This window comes from Lontra canadensis, unplaced genomic scaffold, assembly GCF_010015895.1.
Source record: "Lontra canadensis isolate GAN:19392208 unplaced genomic scaffold, GSC_riverotter_1.0 scaffold36, whole genome shotgun sequence".
Classification (NCBI taxonomy): Eukaryota; Metazoa; Chordata; class Mammalia; order Carnivora; family Mustelidae; genus Lontra; species Lontra canadensis.
In genome coordinates, this window is record NW_022631030.1 from 8082814 (window position 1) to 8102113 (window position 19300).

Genomic DNA, 19300 nt, shown 5'->3' on the forward strand with positions numbered 1-19300 from the left:
TCTGCTCTAACACCAGGACCCTTCTAGCCTGTAAGTTGGAAGTAAATTGCTGCATAAGTTATTGAATTTTTCAAAAGCCAACTACTATAAACTGTATCCCTAAAGTCTTCATTATTGATTTCTGTTATCCAAAATACAATCTGTAAGTAATAAAAACTTTAATTCTCATGTTTGCTCAATACATTTCTCTCAAATAAGGTTTGTGTCTATGGTAGAAATTAATAGAAAGAGAAATGGCTGGGACCCATGATACCATATTCTCAATTTTGTGACAAGCTGTGTAGAGCAGCTGCAGCTTCTCCTATGCGTGCCTAGAGGATAAGGCCAAGAAAAGGACTATGTTCTTTGTTACTAGCCTTGGAGCCCAATCTCAATGTATTTCCTTGATGTGAGTTATGCCAAGACTTCTGTCTGTTTGAAGAGGTGGATCCATGACTAAAAGGAGCTTCAGTTTACCTCAGGGTCACACTCTGATATTGGTCATTGATATCGTCCCACTTTGATGGCATAAAGAAGCATATTCAGGAGCCAACATACAAAAACCAGTTGCATTTCTATTCATTAACAATAAACTATCAAGAAAATTAAATACATAATCCCACTTAAAATAGTACGAAAAAGAATAGAATACTCAGGGATAAACTTAACCCAGGAGATGAGACACTTGTACAGTGAAAACAGTAAATCACTGATGAAAGAAATTAAAGAAGGCGCAAGTAAATGGAAAGACATTTATGTTCATGGATTGGAAGACTTACTATTGTTGGTGTCCATCCTACCCAAAGTGATCTACAGATTCAATGTAATCCCTATCAAAGTCTTAATGGTATTTTTTTTTAAGGAAATAGAAAAAAAAATCCTAAAATTTATATGGAACCGCAAAAGACCCCAGGATAGCTAAAGAAATCTTCAGAAAGAACCAATCTGGAAACTTCACATTTCTTGATTTTAAACTGTACTACAAAGCCACAGTAATCAAATCTGGCAAATATGGCACTGGCATAAAAACAGGCATAGAGTCCCACAGAACATGTTAAAAAACAAACTTCTGGTAAGTTGAATATTTAATTGGCTTTATCAAGTGATTCATGAATCAGGCAGCATCACATCTAGTAATCAGGAAAAATTCCAAGGAGCTGTACAAAATAGAAGGATTTTAAAGACAGAAACAGGGTGGGATAATTAGCAGAGGGAATAGAAAGGGCTATTTCAGGCAAGACCATTTTCCTTTAAGGGAAGGAGTAGTAGATCTTATCATGCTGATTACCCCATCTGCCTTTGGGGGATGGAGAGGCCCAAGTCACTGATTGCCTCTTTGGTGCTGACCAGAAAATTCCTGACTGATCAGTTAAAACTACATTTCTGGGGGAGGTTGAAACTGCCAGCTAGGTTAGATATTAAGCCCCACTTTGGTGACTTGGTCTGAGTGACTCCATTTTGGGCCTGTCGTCTTTTTTTTAACAAACAAAATAGGAAGCCCATAAATAGACCCTACATATATACTCAACTGAAAATTGATAAAAGAGCACAAGAATGCACAATGGGGAAAAAGGGACAGTCTTTTTAGCAAACGATGTTGGGAAAATTGGATATCCACATGCAAAAGACCGAAATTGGATTCACGCCACACACAAAAATCAGCTCAAAATGGATTAAAGATTTCAACATAAGACCTGAAACTGTCAAGCTGCTAGTAGAAAACCTAGGAGTTAAACTTCATGATGTGGGGCTGGCAATGGTTTCTGGGACGTGACTCCAAAAGCATAGATGATAAAGACAAAAATAAACAAGTGAAACTACATCAAACCGAGAAGCTTCTGCACAGCAGAAGAAAAAATCAACAGAGTGAAAAGGCAGTAAACAGAATGGCAGAAAAATTTGCAAACCCTATATCTAATAAGAGAATATATCCGAAAATATATAAGGAACTCCTACATTTCAGTAGCAAAAAAGCTCCCCAAGTAACAGATTAAAGTGGGCAAGAGAACTGAATAAACATTTCTCCACAGATGGCATGAAAATGGCCAATAGGTATATGAAAAGATGCTCACATTACTAACCATCGGGGAAATGCAGATCAAAACCCTAATGAGATATAACCTCACCCCTGTTTGAATGGGTATTATAAGAAAACAAAAGACAGGAAGTGTTGGCAAGAAGGTGAAGAAGCTGGGACGCGGGGACACCACGGATGAGATATAAAATTGTGCAGCCGTTCTGGAAAAGAATATGGAGGTCCCTCAAAAAATTAAAAATAGAGCTACTGTATGATCCAGAGATCCCACTTCCGGGTATATATCCAAAATATTTGAAACCAGAATCTTGAATTAGGATTGCTGCACTCTGATGGAGTTTAGAGCAAGCACCCCAGAATGTTCCACTTTGGCATGCCGAGTAGTTTTAGCTGAGGACAATCAAGGTCCAATAGACCAAGAAGAGCTTTTTACCTTCTCTTTAATTGCCTACAAGAAATTAGATAGGGAGCCCACACAGAGCTATCACTTTCTATTTTTTTTTTTTTTTTTTTACATAAGAAAACTTCTCCCCCTGGCATGACTAACGTTTGTTTACCAAACACTTGTTCTTGCCATTTTCCTGTGAATTGTCTTCCCTTTGAAGTTGCAGACCCCTAAACCTCGTCTCTAACTCAGGGTAGCCTACAAACCTCATTTGCCTGATTATCAGAGAACCTCTCTGTCTTTGTGTGGCTTCAGTATATTTGGAGTTAATTTTTTTTCTGTCAATCTGTCTTACACCAATTTAATTATTAGACCAGGCAAAGAACTTGGAATAGGAGAAGAGAACATTTTCCTCCCCTAAACTCTCCTCTTCATTGCAGCTCCATTCACAATAGCCAAGACATGGAAACAACCCACAAGTCCATTGGTCGATGAATGGATAACGAAAAAGGTGCTGTGTACCTTCAATGAAATGTTAGTCAGCCTTGAAAACGAAGGAAGTCCCGCCATATATGACAACATGGGTGGACTTGAAGTCCATTTTGAAATAAGCCAGTTGCAGAAGGACAAATACTGCATGATTTCAGTTATATGAAAAATCTAAAACAGTCAAATTGATAGAAACAGAGTGGAATGGTGGTTTCCAGGGCTGGGTGTAGTTGCTATTCCAAGATCAAGTTTGAGTTATGTAAGATATATAAGTGTTAGAGATCCACTGTACAAAATTGTGCTTATAGATTACAATCCTGAGTTGAACATTTAAAATTTTGCTAAGAGGGTAGATCTCATGTGAACTATTCTTGCTGCAATAATAATAATAATAAAATTGCTCTTAAAGTAATGCAATCTATCACAACATACTTAATATTATCTGTCAGTCTGTCTTTGTTTTCTGAGATTATATCTTGAAGGGCCTAGTATACTCTTTCTGGAGTACTTTTTAAGTCAGAAGTAGCTTCTGTAAACAGTACTTGGCAGTAAAAATTAATATAAAATTTGTGAAGGGCAATTTAAATTTTAAAAGTGTTCCTATTTTCCAAGACTACATAGATTTAATTATAGACATTTGTTCCCCCCAAACAAACTAATATTATCCTAAACTATTAAAAGAATTTCAAAATTAAGTATTGTACACCATTGGAGTTTTAATTTTATAGTTTGTTCAATTCTTCCCTTGCTTGAGTACATAAACATTTCAATGCCTTAATGTTTGAAAGCTCCATTTTCAATAATTGCTATTTCCTAACACCTTAAAACATGAAACTCTTTGGCACTACATTTGTTAAAAGTTTGGTTGAATATTGCTGGTTTATTTTGAACAAAACACAACCAAAATCTAAAGGTTTTTCAGAGGCACCTGGGTGGCTCCATCGTTAAGTGTCTGCCTTCAGGTCAGGTCATGATCCCAGGGTCCTGGGATCTAGCCCCGTATCAGGATCCTTGCTCTGTGAGGAGCCTGCTTCTCCCTCTCCCACTTCCCCTGCTTGTATTCTCTTATTGTGTCTCTCTCTGTCAAATAAATAAATAAATAAAATTTTACGTTTTTATTAGATTATTTTTTGGATATGAGTTTTCAAAGAGAAATACTTTGTTTACAAAAAATAAATATTCCAAGGGGCGCCTGAGTGGCTCAGTGGGTGAAAGCCCCTGCCTTCAGCTCCGGTCATGGTCTCAGGGTCCTGGGATCGAGCCCCACGTTGGGCTCTCTGCTCGGCAGGGAGCCTGCTTCCCGCCCCCCGTCTGCCTCTCTGCCTACTTGTGATCAGTCTGTCAAATACATAAATAAAATCTTTAAAAAAAATAAATATTCCAAAACATTGAAAGATTAAAGAACGAAAAGAAGCAGAGAAAGGATCCAAGGGACAGTACACCAAGGGGAAAAAAGAAGGATTGTCTGTAAGACCTAGAGCCACAGGCCTTCAGTTAAGGAAGAGATCATACCCTTCTGCCCTTTACCAATAATAGCTTAATGTGGGAATTATAATGGGGAAGGGCAGCCTGTCTTCAGCAGTAGGAGACCCCAGGTCTGTCTTATTGCACCATATATACTTGCACATATATACCTCAGCCATGTATACACGAAAAAGGATTCCCAGGATTCTTAAACATTTTAACTGATTCACTGATCACATCTAAAGCACCAAAACACTCAGGCTGTAATAAATCCTGAATTTGGAAATATGTCATAGTGTACAATGTAAGCAGTGATCCCCTGGAACAGTGCAATTCAGTGAACTTGTTAATTACTCCTCCTCCCACAGAAGGTAAATTGCCTGGGGGTTTCGTGTGTGTGTGTGTGTGTGTCTGTGTGTGACAGGTGTCAGGTGTGACTTGCACTCCCCCTTGTGGTTGGAGTGTGTTACTAATGAAACTTAATTTTCAAATTTAACCCCAAGATCAAGAACTTCCTTATGGTATTTAACTATAAAAACAAGCAAAAATGTGATTAGGTATTTAAAAGGCAGAGCATAAAATTTCCATCAGTTAGGTCTATACCTGGTAAATTACTAAATTAAGAGGATGGATTTCCTTTTTCTTCTTCTTTTTTTTTTTTGGCTGTATTTAAATTCTAGTCAGTTAAGAGAATGGATTTTCATGGATTATTGGTTGTCACTAAGATTATTATTGAATCTTTCTTTTTCTGTTTGATTGTATTAAAAACTGGGGGTTAAGTTTATAAATGTAACAGTATCTAGAGAGTTTTTCTAATATATGTTAATCACTTTCAAACTTCTAAGGCATTCTTGAACACTCCATCTCCGGGAATGTTAGTATCTTTCTCTTCCCTGTCTCTGTTTCATGTAGGGTAATACCATGCACACACAACACTGTTCTAGTTGTTTCTTCAGTTTGGTCAAAGGACCGTTGCATGAATTGGAAGGGATGTGAGCATTCTTACAAAGTCAACAAAACAGATAATCATGTCAAAAAATGGGCAGAAGTCATGAACAGACACTTCTCCAAAGAAGACATACAAATAGCTAACAGACACATGAAAAAATGTTCATCATCATTAGCCATATGGGAGATTCAAATCAAGACCAAATACAGATACCACCTTACACCAGTTAGAATGGCCAAAATTAACAAGACAGTAAGCAACAAGTGTTGGAGAGGATATGGAGCAAGGGGAACCCTCTTACACTGTTGGTGGGAATGCAAGTTGGTGCAGCCGCTTTGGAAAAACAGTGTGGAAATTCCTTAAGAAATTAAAAATAGAGCTTCTCTATGACCCTGCAATTGCACTACTGGGTATTTACCCCAAAGATACAGACATAGTGAAAAGAAGGGCCATCCGTACCCCAATGTTCATAGCAGCAATGGCCACAATCGCCCAACTGTGGAAAGAACCAAGATGCCTTTCAACAGACGAATGGATAAAGAAGATATGGTCCATATATACAATGGAGTATTATGCCTCCATCAGAAAGGATGAATACCCAACTTTTGAATCAACATGGACAGGACTGGAAGAGATTATGCTGAGTGAAATAAAGTCAAGCAGAGAGAGTCAATTATCATATGGTTTCACTTACTTGTGGAGCATAAGGAATAACACATAGGACATTGGGGAAATGGAGAGGAGAAGTGAGCTGGAGGAAATCAGAGGGGAAGACAAATCATGAGAGACTGTGGACTCTGAGAAACAAACTGAGGGTTTCGGAGGGGAGGGGGGTGGGGGGTTGGGTGAACCTGGTGGTGGGTATTACGGAGGGCACGTATTGCATGGAGCACTGGGTGTGGTACATAAACAATGAATTTTGGAACACTGAAAAACAAAACAAAAAACCCCAAAGTCATGTCTGATACTCAAATACACTGTGTTTGAATTCTGTCTGACTTACGTGCCTCAGGGGTCCCAGATGGAGGCTAAGAATTTGTGACACACTGGTGGGTAAAGAAATTCCGAGTCAATTTATATGAGGGTTTTCGCTGGAGATGGTGGACACATACGGGTAGCACCAGGGTGGGGAAGCGGACATGCCATCTATTCAGATATTGATTATCTGCCCAAGCCATGTGGATTCTTTTTTAAACCTTATAAACAGAGGGGCTGAAGGAAGAAAGTGAAGGGCTCTTTGAGGTACAGGGACGGCACATGCCATCTTACCTCTGTGCCCAGGTGGTAAAGTAAGATAATGGGGATTCTCCTCACTTCCGTTGGGGATATGGCTTAGTGTCCTGAACTATAGCAGATTACGTCAGAGCACAGAACAGCATATCTAACACCTCCGTGGTCTGCTACTTTAGGATCACTGAAAGACATTGAAAGTTTTTTTGTCCCTTAGATCCACTTTTTTTCAGAGGGAGTAAGTAGTCTGTAATGACCATGAGAAAGTTGTGCTTTCAAGCCGCTTCAAAGATGGTATAAATCAGCAAAGGGCAGTCAGGGCCTGATCATATTAAGTGACAGTTCATAACTACACATGAAATATCACTTGGGGATTCCAAGCAACACGTGGTAGTCATCGCATAGGAGAGTGAGAGCCTGTGGCCCGTGTCTGGGTGAGAAGGGCAAGCGCCAGTGATGTTCGGAATTTTATTATGACCTGCTTTGTGTTCACAGACTGGTGAGGTCAAGAGGAAATTGGGTCCAAACTCCTACCTGTAATCCTGCATGCAAGAGAAAGGCTACAAGAACTACTGGAAACCCTTTTTATGGGCATTTTGTCTACAGGCCATGCATATTCCATTTCAGGAAAAAGAATGTTTCCTACAAAGCTCTTTGTTGAATACCTTGAGAACATGGTATCATCATGGCCAACTCTGTCTAAGAATAATGGTTGTTAATATGACAAAATGATACAAAGATTTTGGAAAGTGCAGGAGAGAGGGGATGGTTATGATGGTGACCACCATTTGAGATGATAAATGTTTTTAATCATTTTTAATTTTAATCATTTAATGATTTCATCATTAAATCATTTTACATTCTACATTCTCAGGCACATGGAATGTATTTACAGTTGCTGCTTAAATATTTGCTTGGTAATTCCTGCAATTTCTGGGTCTGTTTCCGTTGATGATTCTCCTTCTAGTTATACATCACAATATCCTACTTCCTTGCCTACACATTTTTCTTTGGGTGCTGTGTATTTTACTTTGTTAAGTCATGGAATTGGCTGAATTCTTTTAAGGTTGAATTCTTTTAACATTGTCCTCCTAGGCACATGTGGTCGAGGTTAATGTTTTCAAATCTTGTTTTAAACCTTTTTCAAGAAAAAGCTACGTTTGCTTTTGCTTTTGGGTTAATTTATCCCTATTACTTTATCTTATGTCTCACGTGTTTTCAATTTTCACTCTGGCTGCTGGGAACACAACTGTGTCCATCCCTAGGTGGTCACAAAATTTTATTTGGCCTATTTATTTCTCATGGATCCTTTCACACCTTCAGGTAAGTGTTTTTTTGTTTTTTGTTTTTTTTTGGATGGATGCTTAAATTTGTATTCAACCAAAATCTCCAGGGCATCCTTCTGCCTGTCTCCAGAGTTGTCTTTCTGTGTCTGTTCCTTATCTCTGGTTGTCTTCTCTACAAACACAAGTCATCCACCTCCCCAAACTCTGGTCTCTGTCTGCTCAATTCAGGAACCCTGCCAGCCTCTGGCTGAGAGTTCTGGCCCCACGCTGCAGCCTAGAAACCGCACTCAGGTTGCACGCTGGGGCAGTTGTAGGGCCCACTTTTTTCCCCACCTTGCAGCGATCACAATCCTCCACTGTTTGTTCTTCAGTGTGTGAAAATCATTGCTCTACACACTTTTGCATTTTCTAGTTGTTTAAGTCAAAAGGTTAAAAATCTCTGTTACTCCTCCTTGTCCCAAATTGGAAGTATTAATTCTTTTATTTTCAGACTGGATCATTCATAATATTTTCCTTTATGTAATTTTCTGTCAAATTAAAATATGAATTACTCAGGAGTAGAACTCATATTCTGTTTCTTTTTCTCTTTATCACCTCACATAGAATTTTATACAGAGTCCCAAAGAGGATAGCTAATATTGATTCAGTGATACAAGTGTTTTCAAGTTTATTTACAATAATACTACAGCATGAAAACTATTATGAAATTTATTTTATAGATAATGGAAACAGGTACAGAGAGATGAAGGGATTGGCCCCAAATCATACTGGAACCAGATGTCAGAATGAAGACCTACATCCAGACACTGGGCTCTATACTGATTCAGAATGTGCCCTCAACAGATCTTGTATGAATGAACACTTGACTGAGGAATGAGCTCTGAGGAAAAATGATCATCATGTACACAACGGTGATGAAACCTACGAGCAAACTAAAGCTTTTCTTTTCTTTTTTAGAGGCAGAGAAAACCAGAGATATTGAGATCACAGACAATTTAAATGACTGTAGAAAAGGACCTGTAAATTTGGCCTTTGATACAACTGCTGGGAACTTTGTTTTGAACGTCCTCCCTGGGGCACCTGAGTGGCTCAGTCAGTTAAGCACCTGCTTTTGGCTCAGGTCATGATCCTGGGTCCTGGGATCAAGTCTTGCATCTGGCTTGCTGCTCAGCAGGGAGACTGCTTCTCCCTCTCCCTCTGCCTCTCTCCCCACTTGTGCTACCTGCTCTGTCTTGCAAAAATAAATAAAATCTTGAGAGAGAGAGAGAGAGAGAGAGAGAGAGAGATGTTCTTATTTCATTGCCAGGTGCCCAGGACTTAAAAGCAAAGTACTTAAAAAAAAAAAAAAAGGCTAAGTACTTATGTAGTTATCTCTAGTACTCCAGGAAAATACTTCTCCACAACAGAAACAAACTTAATTTTTGTCATTCATTCAATCCCAATAAATTAGCAGATACGATTAAGTACCTACCTATCATGAGAATAATGGTAATTATATTCGTAATACTGTGTTGAATCACTAAATTCTACTCCTGAAACCAATATTACACTATATGTTAACTAACTAGAATTTAAATAAAAATTTGTAAACAAAATTACTGTGGTATATGATTTTTTAAAAATTTAGATACCAAGTACATTTTAAGCCAAATTTCCTGGCAATATTTAATCAAGGCTCTTCATGAGCAATAGCAATGATAATAAGAGTCTGGGTAACTGGTCACCTGCCTGGCCCTCTCTTAGCCCATGGTTCTCAAATGTTGACTGACTTCAGTATCACCTGGAAAGCTTGTTAGAACACTGGGCTTACCTCCAGTGTTTCAGATACAGTGGGTCTGGGGTGATGCCTGAGAATTTTCACTTCTATCATGTTCCCTGATGAGGCTTATGCTACTGGTTTGGGAACCAGAATTTTAGAATCAGTGTCCTAAACAACAAAACCATTTGATCCTTATTGAAGATGTTTCTTAAAAAAAAGAAAAAAAAAAAAGGCTAGGGGGTGCCTAGGTGACTCAGTCAGTTAAGCATTGGACTCTTGGTTTTTGGTTCAGGTCATGATCTCAGGGTCCTGAGATGGAGCCCTGCGTTGGGCTCTGTGTCCAGCACAGAGTGTGCTTGAAATTTTTAACCACCCTCCCTTCCCTCTATTCAGGCTCTCTCTCTCAAATAAATACATAAAATCTTAAACAAAAGTCTTTAACTTCAAACTTGTAATGACGGGAATCCATCAAAAGAAATCAGAACAACACTATGGGTAAATCAGGTATGGTTGTGCTGAAGAATAAATTTTCTTTTTTTTTTTTTAAGATTTTATTTATTTGAGAGAGAGAGAGAGAGAGAGAGAGAGAGACAACATGAGCAGGGGGAGCAACAGGCAGAGGGAAAAGCAGAGTCCCTGCTGAGCAGGGAGCCCAATGTGGGGCTCGATTGCAAGACTCCAGGATCATGACCTGATCTGAAGGCAGATGTTTAACCGACTGAGCCACCCAGGTGCTCCTGAAGAATAAATTTTCTTACATATTGTCAATATTTATTGCTTTAAGGTACCAGTTTCTTGGCAATATGGGATTAGTATAGCCTTTCTGCTGCTTTGGTTTTTAGTTCCAGTGCAGTGCGCTGATGAATGGAGTTCCCATTTTTTTTTTTTTTAAAGATTTATTTATTTATTTATTTATTTATTTGACAGACAGAGATCACAAGTAGGTAGACAGGCAGGCAGAGAGAGAGGAGGAAGCAGGCTCCCTGCCGAGCAGAGAGCCTGATGCGGGGCTCGATCCCAGAACCCTGAGATCATGACCTGAGCCAAAGGCAGAGGCTTAACCCACTGAGCCACCCAGGTGCCCCTGGAGTTCCCATCTTGGTGCCCACACTGGTCCTTGGCCGCAGAGGTTGTCAGATGGTCTCCACGCTCAGTGGCCACTTGCTAGAGCACGAGGGCTTGCTTCTCTCTCTCTTACCATGGTTTAAGATCTTTGCTCTAATATAATGTCATCCTGTTTTTCCAAATACCCGCATGGCTCATACTCTCAGATCCTTTCCATCTATTCGAAGGTCATCTTCTCAGAAAAGGCTTTCTTAACCACCTTGTTTAAAATCAAAACTCTATCCCAAAACCTTTTATTCCCCTTCCCTGCCTTATTTTTCTCCATAATTTTTGTCACCATGTACATTTTCTATAATTTTTCTGGATCAGTTTCTTACTGTATATCTCCCCCTATTGTAATTTATATCCAGTGGGGGCAGAAGTTTTGTCTCTTATGCTTATTGGTACATTATAGGCACCAAACAATACTTGGCAAATGGAAGAATGAGTAATTTCCTTGGAAATATAATTACACATTATATTACTTACTGATGGACCTGGTTCATTTGCTGTATTCTGCACACATTATTAAAAATTATACTTTTTCTTTGGCCATTTTTCTATCTCTTCTTCGTGTTCACTTTGGGCCATCCATCAAAAAGGACTGTGACAATTCTCACCTGGTTGCTATAGCTTCCATTCTGTATCCATCTATTCCTATTTGTCAGCATGCAACACAAACTTTTGCCAGTAACTATCCTTTTCCTCAGGTTCTTGATGTCCTTACCTTTGACAGTTTCTGGTAACCCATCATATCAGTCATTCACTGATTGCCTCAGCCTAAGGCCACGACTATACTCCTCTAATCAATATTTTAAAAAGCAAACACATCTCCTGTCAGAAAATAGAAAAGCAAACACATCTCCTGTCAGAAAATAATATTTTCTAACCCATGTTAACTTTATATTACCATACTGTTTATTGTCTCAGCTAACCTTCTTGAAAGTGTTGACTATATTTATATTCTGTTTCTTTATACATGTAGGCTATTCTCCTTACTTTATTTTGGCTTTCACCCCCAAAATTGTATTAAACATTTTACCAAAGTCACTCACGACCTGCCCTTCTTATGTTCCTTTTCCTAGCAAATATCTCCATTTTTCACTCAGGTTTTCTTTCTTTCCTTCTTTTTTTTTTTTAAGATTTTATTTATTTATTCGACAGAGAGAGAGAGATCACAAGTAGCCAGAGAGGCAGGCAGAGAGAGGGAGAAGCAGGCTCCCCACTGAGCAGAGAGCCCGATGCGGGGCTCGATCCCAGGACCCTGAGATCATGACCTGAGCCGAAGGCAGAGGCTTAGCCCACTGAGCCACCCAGGCACACCTTCTTTTTTAAATTGAAGTGTAAATGATATACAAGTTATTTTCACGTATACATCGTAGTGATTTCATATTTTTAGACTTTATGAAATGGTCCCCATGATAAGTCTAGTTATCATCTGCCGCCAAATGATACGGAGTGCTTCACAGATTTGCATATTTTCCTTGTGCAGGAAAGGTGATCTTCTTTGCATTGTTTTAACTTTAGTGTATGTCCTGCCGAAGAGAGCACTCACTCAGGTTTATAGCCAGAAGCTTGATGGCGTCCTAGTCTCACTTACCTCTTTTCCCCTCACTTCGCACATCATATTTACTCGATCTAGGTAAATGGAACAAAAGGTGAAAACCGAATCTCTTGAAATTTTCAAGAGTGCCTAACCCAAGAAATTAAAATGCTCTAACTTCACATGTCTTGCTACGAGTTGTGATACACTATTATCTATTATTTCATTTAGAGATGGCGACATCAAGGCTCAGATGAGTTGTGACATGGTCAAAGTCACCTGGAAAATAAACCGATGGAGCCAAGACTGGATTTGGAAACCTCTGGATATTATTTAGGTGATGTCTCATGATTTAAAGCCATGAATATACAAGGGTTGGTGGGTTAGATTTTTTTTTTCCCCTAGATGTAAGCAGAATGTCCTTCAGTTTGGTGTGGCCATTGCTCATTCTGTTGACACAGTCTCAGGTTTCTGAAATGTTCACCTGGCAGTATATTGATGCAGAATGAATGTGCTGAAGATAAAAAATGTTGTGTGATATAATGAACACTAATGTCAAGTTTTCCTAAGTATCAAGGACATGACTCTGTTCATTGTCTCTCTCAACACTTCTTTCACCTTTTCATTTCTCAAGCTATAAATAAAAGGGTTCAGAAGAGGGGTCACCACTGTAATGAGAACAGCAGCTACCTTGTCAAAATCCGGGGAATAGTTCTGATTGGGTCTCACGTACACAAAGATGTTGCTCCCATAGGCAATGGACACAACCGTGATGTGAGAAGCGCAGGTAGAAAAAGCTTTTCGACGGCCTTGGGCTGAGGGGATGCACAGGATGGTAGAGATGATATAGGTGTAGGACCCAGTCGTGAATGTCAGAGAGCTCAGAATGACAAGGGCAGATAGGAGAAAGTTGATCTGCTCAATGAGGTGCGTATCTACACAGGCCACCTGCAGAAGAGGGGCAATGTCACAGAAAAAATGATTAATTTCTTTTTTACAGTAAGGTAGCCTTGTCACCACAATGGTTGGTACCAGCACGGACAGGAAGGCACCCACCCAGCAGCCCAGGACCAGCAGGAGACAGACCCTGCTGTTCATGATGATGGTATAGTGCAAGGGGTTACAGATGGCCACATAGCGGTCAAAGGACATCACCGCCAAGAGGATAAACTCCACTGTCCCCAGAAAGAAGTAGAAATATGTTTGAGTGATGCAGCCAACAAAAGGTATGGTCTTCTTCTCTCCTAGGAGGCAGGCTAGCAACTTTGGAGTGACAACCGTGGTGTATAAAATATCTAAACAGGACAAATTACTGAGGAAAATGTACATTGGGGTTTGCAGACGATTATTGGTCCATGTTAGGAAGATGATAATAATGTTTCCTGTGACCGTTAATGTGTAAGTCGGCAAAAGAACCACAAAGAGGAAGATTCGAAGCTCTAGGAGAGCAGGAAAGGCGATCAGGGTGAATTCAGTCACTGTGCTCCAATTTCCCATGGCTGTGGCTACACAGTAGGCATGGTCTCCCTTAAAAAACAAGAAAAAGAAAATCAGCCTAGGAGGTACGTTTATAAATATCTGTAGAAAATGTGTTGTGGAGCATGTCTTCCATTGGGAGATGGGTCAAGGGCTTAGCCCTCGATTGGAAGATCATTATTGGGCATCCTTGGGAAAATGAAAATACCATTTAGACACAACTTTTTCCATAAAATGAAGAGAGAAGAATGGTTTAAAAAATCCTCTCAGCTTCCTTCCTCTGATAAAATTCTATTCATTCTCATTAAATGAAATTTCTCTTCTCTTCAGTGCACCCAGCTTCGTTTTCCAGGTTAAAAATGTGCTATAAAGTACTGACTCACACTTTAACAAGAACTATTTTTTTTTTTTTGAAGTTTACAGTCATTGAGAGGGAAATTCTTTTAAATACTTTCTGGCCTTTTCTATAACAAATTTTCTTTCACTTGAGCAGTTGACATTGGTGACCTGCCACAAGAGATAAAGGTTGATTTCTTTTTTCCCATATTTGGTGATCTCCAGAGTCTCAACTTTGAAAGTCTTTTCCTTGCATATATAGATCTATGGAAACAGACCGGAAGTATCTGAAAGGAACAATGGTTCATGGCTCCTGCTAATCACTTTAGATGACACATCAAAAGGGCATAGTGAGTATCTTATATTTAGGTTACACCCTGGGTCCACAACCTACCTTCTCCAAATTCTGTGAAGTATGTAAGCTATACATCACATATCTGGCTGATTATTTTTTTATTGAAGTATAATGAACATATAACGTTTCAGGTGTACAACATATTCATCCAATAATTCTATGCATTACTTGGTTTCATCACGATAAGTATAGCTACCATGGGACACCATACGTTACTGCAGTATTATTGATTATATTCCGTATACTATACTTTTCATCTCTGTCACCTATATATTTTATGACTAGAAGTTTAGCCCTCTTAATCCCATTTTCCTACCTCCTCCCCTCTGACAACCACCAGCTTGTTGTCTGTATTTACAATCCTGTTATTTTGTTCATTTGTTTTGTTTTTTAGATTCCACACATAAGTAAAATTGTACGATATTTGTCTTTGTCTGATTTATTTCTGGCTGATTATTTAAGGGGACACTAGACAGTGTGATAAAATCAAAGAGGTACAGATTATACACAGGAGGTAAAATAGAGATAATGTAGCTCACTTTATTTACTTGATTAGTTGAAATAATAAAACTACATCAAGATCATCTAGTTGTTCTTTATCCCAGTATCTGAGAAATGTTCTCTGAAACCGGTATCCTCATTTTTGGTTAAAAGCACCCATGCTCTAACGCCCATGCTCTCTTTGTCTAGATTTTACTGAGCACCTCCTTAACAAATAAGTTAGAGGTTATTCCCCTCTTTTTCCTTTTGCCCACCTCCCCTCATACTCCTTTACTAAGATAAAAATTTTGCCTTCCTATTCCATTTTTTAAGTGTTTCCCATTACCAAAAAAACCCCACAAAAAACCACACATTTTTCAGTGGAAAGAATTTGAATATGCAAATGCAAAAAAAGAAAATTACATTCTGTAAGCAAACCTGTTATATATTTTGGTGAATGTATTTCCATGCCATTTCAAAATTAAATTACTTACATATGTATCTAAAATAAATGAGGCTGACATACTATTTTGTAACGGGCTTTTCTTCTTTTTCTTTTTTTTTTTTAATAATAATCATCATCCTTCCATGTCAATTACTAGAACGCTGCACACTCATTTTTTAATATCAGCTTTTTCGAGGTACAATTGATACACAAAGAACATCACATGGGGTCCCTGGTTGGCTCATTTGGTGGAGCATGGGACTGCTGATCTCGGGGTCATGAGTTTAAGCCCCATCTTGCACGTAGAGATTACTTAAAAATAAAATCTTAAAAAACAACAGCGAAGAACAGCCCATATTTAATAGGCACAATTTGATGAGTTTTATGTGATTTATGTGCAAGAATATTTACTCAGTCATTATCTATACAGGAAGGAAATGTTGATCATCTAAGTTAACCAACACTAAACAACCGGCTGACTTTCTCACGGGGCCATCGATGGAATCAGACAGTATATGACCCTTACAAGTGATTGTGTGAAGGAAACTCTGGGAGGTCTGGCGTGTGTCTGTCTCCTTAATTGTGGTGATGATATTATGGATGTGTGTATGTGCTCAAACTCATACAAGCTCTCAAATGTTTCTATAAATCATCGCACAGAAGTGGCTAATCATGAATACTGATACCAGTGTAATAGCAAGTGAAATCTCACGTGAACTTTCTGTCTGAGGCACTGAGAGTCTGTTTTGTGTGTGTGTTTTATTATTTCCATGAGGCTGTTCAAAATGATAATTCACACTTCCAGATTCAAGTGTTAGATGAATATAACATTCAAGATGAGCTACTGTGAAGTTTAAATTAAATCATATGTGTGGCAATATCTAACAGAATCTTGCTAAAAAATATGGCTTTGTTCAGAAAGGATTGAGATAAACTCAAAGGAGATGAAAAATTAGAGTGATCTGTTTCTTGAATAAATAACAACAAATTACGGAAAGTTTAATTTGAGGAATATTCTTAGTGCATCCTTAATCTGAATCCCCCAGATTTGCATCTGACCCCACTAAGAATATGACAGATCAGAGAGACTACACACGAGAAGATACATTTAACAAACGTGCTATATTAGTCAATAAAACATAGGTGAAAAGGTATACTTACATTTTATAGATTGTACAGATGATGCAAGATTCGTTCAGCATTCGACAGCAAGAGGGTCCAACTGTGATTATTGTGTGTGCATGAATCTACTCTAGATATTGTACTTTGAAATTGTTCTCTTGCCATTTCTATTTCTACGTCTAGCTCCTAGAAACATCTCTTAAAGATAAAATAAAATTGACGAGGTGAGTGAACCACCTAACCCCAGTGTGTGTCCCTGTGATTACCAGCCTCATCACATATCCATCCAGCCATGGCTTGGATGACTTCAGTGAGTGGGAAATCTCTACCTTGCTTTAGCACTGGCTGAATGAAAAGCTCTCATCTTGAATGGAAAATTCTGTCTTTGTAAATTCCAAATACACGTTCATGTTCTGACCTTTCCAACCAAACACTTTTTTCACCATAGTAGCCCTTAAACACCCTAATGATCCAGGTACCCCAATGAGTTCCACACAAAATGATTCTAGAGTCTGGTTTTGCAGTAGAGAATGTGGTAGTAAAGTGTTAAGAACCTGGAAAACCTTGCAGGAATAATCAGCTGGATAAGAGTAGATCGTCCCTGACTCTTTAAAAAAATTATCCTGGAAAATCATTGATTCTCAATTCACAGGTATTTTCCCTCTTACAAGAAGGCTAGTTCTGAGTCTTTGGTTAATTCTCAATCATTCGAATTATTTAGTAACTGGGCTGTTTTGGATATAAAACCCAATACAACTAACTCAGATGTGGCTGATGCAGAATCCTTCTTACGCCATCCTTACCAAGCGACAGCCCAGTGAGGGGAACTTAGTGTAGTTTTTGGTATCGTGGTCCCTCTTTACGGTTACTAGAATACTAAATTTTCCACCGGAGATTTTACTAAATAGTCTTGAATACACTGAATTGCCAAGATTAAAGGTGAGTTGTATATTTTCTAAAAGTTACCCTATTCTTTTTCTCTATAAAGTTTCCTCTCTTCTATGAATTTTTTTTCATAAGTGGATGAACTGTGCTTTTTCATGGGCTTATTTTCCTTAGAGATTTAGATGAAAACAGCTCTTGGGGATATGGGTCAAAGGAAGTTAATTAATAATATTGTTACAAAAGAATGTTGGTTTTGAACGACCTAATCATAATTACAAAGTTTTAGACGGTGCCAAATTGACCTGCTAGGGTTTCCTTGGGGATTTTCATGATATTTTGCTTTATCTATTTAAAAGAAAATTAATGCTTAAAAAACTTTCATCCTTTTAAAGTCATTGACCAATAGAAAGTGTTCTCCAACAATAATTATTCTAGAGTTTCAGATGCCATCTAGGACCTCTGTCTCTAACAGCACAGCAAGTTTTTTAAGTTTTTTTTTTTTTAATCTTTTAAAAAAAGTTTTATTTAAATTCCTACTTGTTAACATACAATGTAATACTAGTTTCAGGTATTCAATATAGTGATACCACACTTCCGTACAACACCCAGTGCTCATCACAGAATGTGCTTCTGAATCCCCAAAACATATTTCACCCCTCCCCCCACCCACCTCCCCTCTGGGAACTGTCTCTTCTCTACAGTTAAGAGTCTGTTTCTTCACTTACCTCCCTTTCCCTATCCCCTCTGTTCATTTGTTTTGTTTCTTTTATTTTTTTCTTTTTAAAAATATTTTATTTATTTATTTGACAGAGATCACAAGTAGGCAGAGAGGCAGGCAGATGGGGGTGGGGGGTGGAAGCAGGCTTCCCGCTGAGCTGAGAGCACGATGTGGGGCTCGATCCCAGAACACTGAGACCATGACCTGAGCCGAAGGCAGAGGCTTTAACCCACTAAGCCACCCAGGCGCCCCTGTTCATTTGTTTTGTTTCTTAAATTCCACAGAGGAGTGAAGTCATATGGCATTTGTTTTTCTTACTGATTTCGTTTAGTATTATACTTTATAGTTCCAACCATGTTGTTGCAAAACGTGGCAAGATTCCATTCTTTTCTTATGGCTGAATAATATCCCATCATTACGCCACCTCTTCTTTATCCATTCATCGGTCAGTGGACACTTGAGTTGTTTCATAATTTGACTATTGTAGATAATGCTGCTATAAACATGTCAGACAAATACCTTATGATTTCACTCACATGTGGGATAGAGGAAAATGGGGAGATGGTAGCCAAGGGCACAAAGCCTTCCATTATAAGATGAATAAACTCTGGGTGTCTAACATACAGTGTGGTGACCACACTTAATAATACTGTATTCTGTACTTGAAATTTGCTAAATAGTAGCTAGTTTAAACACACTCATCAAAAAAAAAAGTAACAATATGAGGTGAAGAATGTGTCAGGTAATTGATTGTGATAATCATTTCCCAAAATATAGATTTATGTCAAGTCTTCATGATGAACACTTTACATATATGCAATTTTATTTGTCAATTATACATCCAATAAACTGAAAAAGTAAAAAAAATATATGTATAATGCATCAGATATTTCCGTCAACATGTACTAGACTGGCTAGAATTTAGAAGACTGCTAACACCCAGCATTAGTAAGGATACGGAAGTGTGAGAGTCACTCTATTACCAGTACAACGGAAAATGATACAATGACTTTGGAGAACATCCTGACGATTCTTATAATTAAACATATTCCCACCATAAAACACAGTCATCCCACTTTTCAGAATGTATCTAACAAAAGTGAAAACAAATATCCACATAAAAACATGACCTCAATGGTTCATAGAGGGTTTATTCACATTAACCAGTACTGAAAACAACTCAAGGCTCCACCGTCTGATGAATAAACAGGCTGTGATAATTCTGCAGAATCTATATTATACATAGTCCTCCATAATACA

General features: G+C 38.4%; 1 protein-coding gene and 1 non-coding gene across 2 annotated transcripts; both read right to left on the bottom strand.

Moving 5' to 3' along the window:
- Positions 1 to 12127: 12127 nt before the first annotated feature.
- On the bottom strand, positions 12128 to 12229 carry LOC116874413. The gene has a single exon (XR_004383988.1). It is a non-coding gene; the product is annotated as a U6 spliceosomal RNA (small nuclear RNA).
- A 549-nt stretch (positions 12230 to 12778) lies between these two features.
- LOC116874355 (olfactory receptor 6M1) lies at positions 12779 to 13720 on the bottom strand. Its single transcript, XM_032869018.1, has one exon. It carries the CDS (start codon positions 13718 to 13720, stop codon positions 12779 to 12781), a length of 942 nt encoding a protein of 313 aa, XP_032724909.1.
- Positions 13721 to 19300: the final 5580 nt, after the last annotated feature.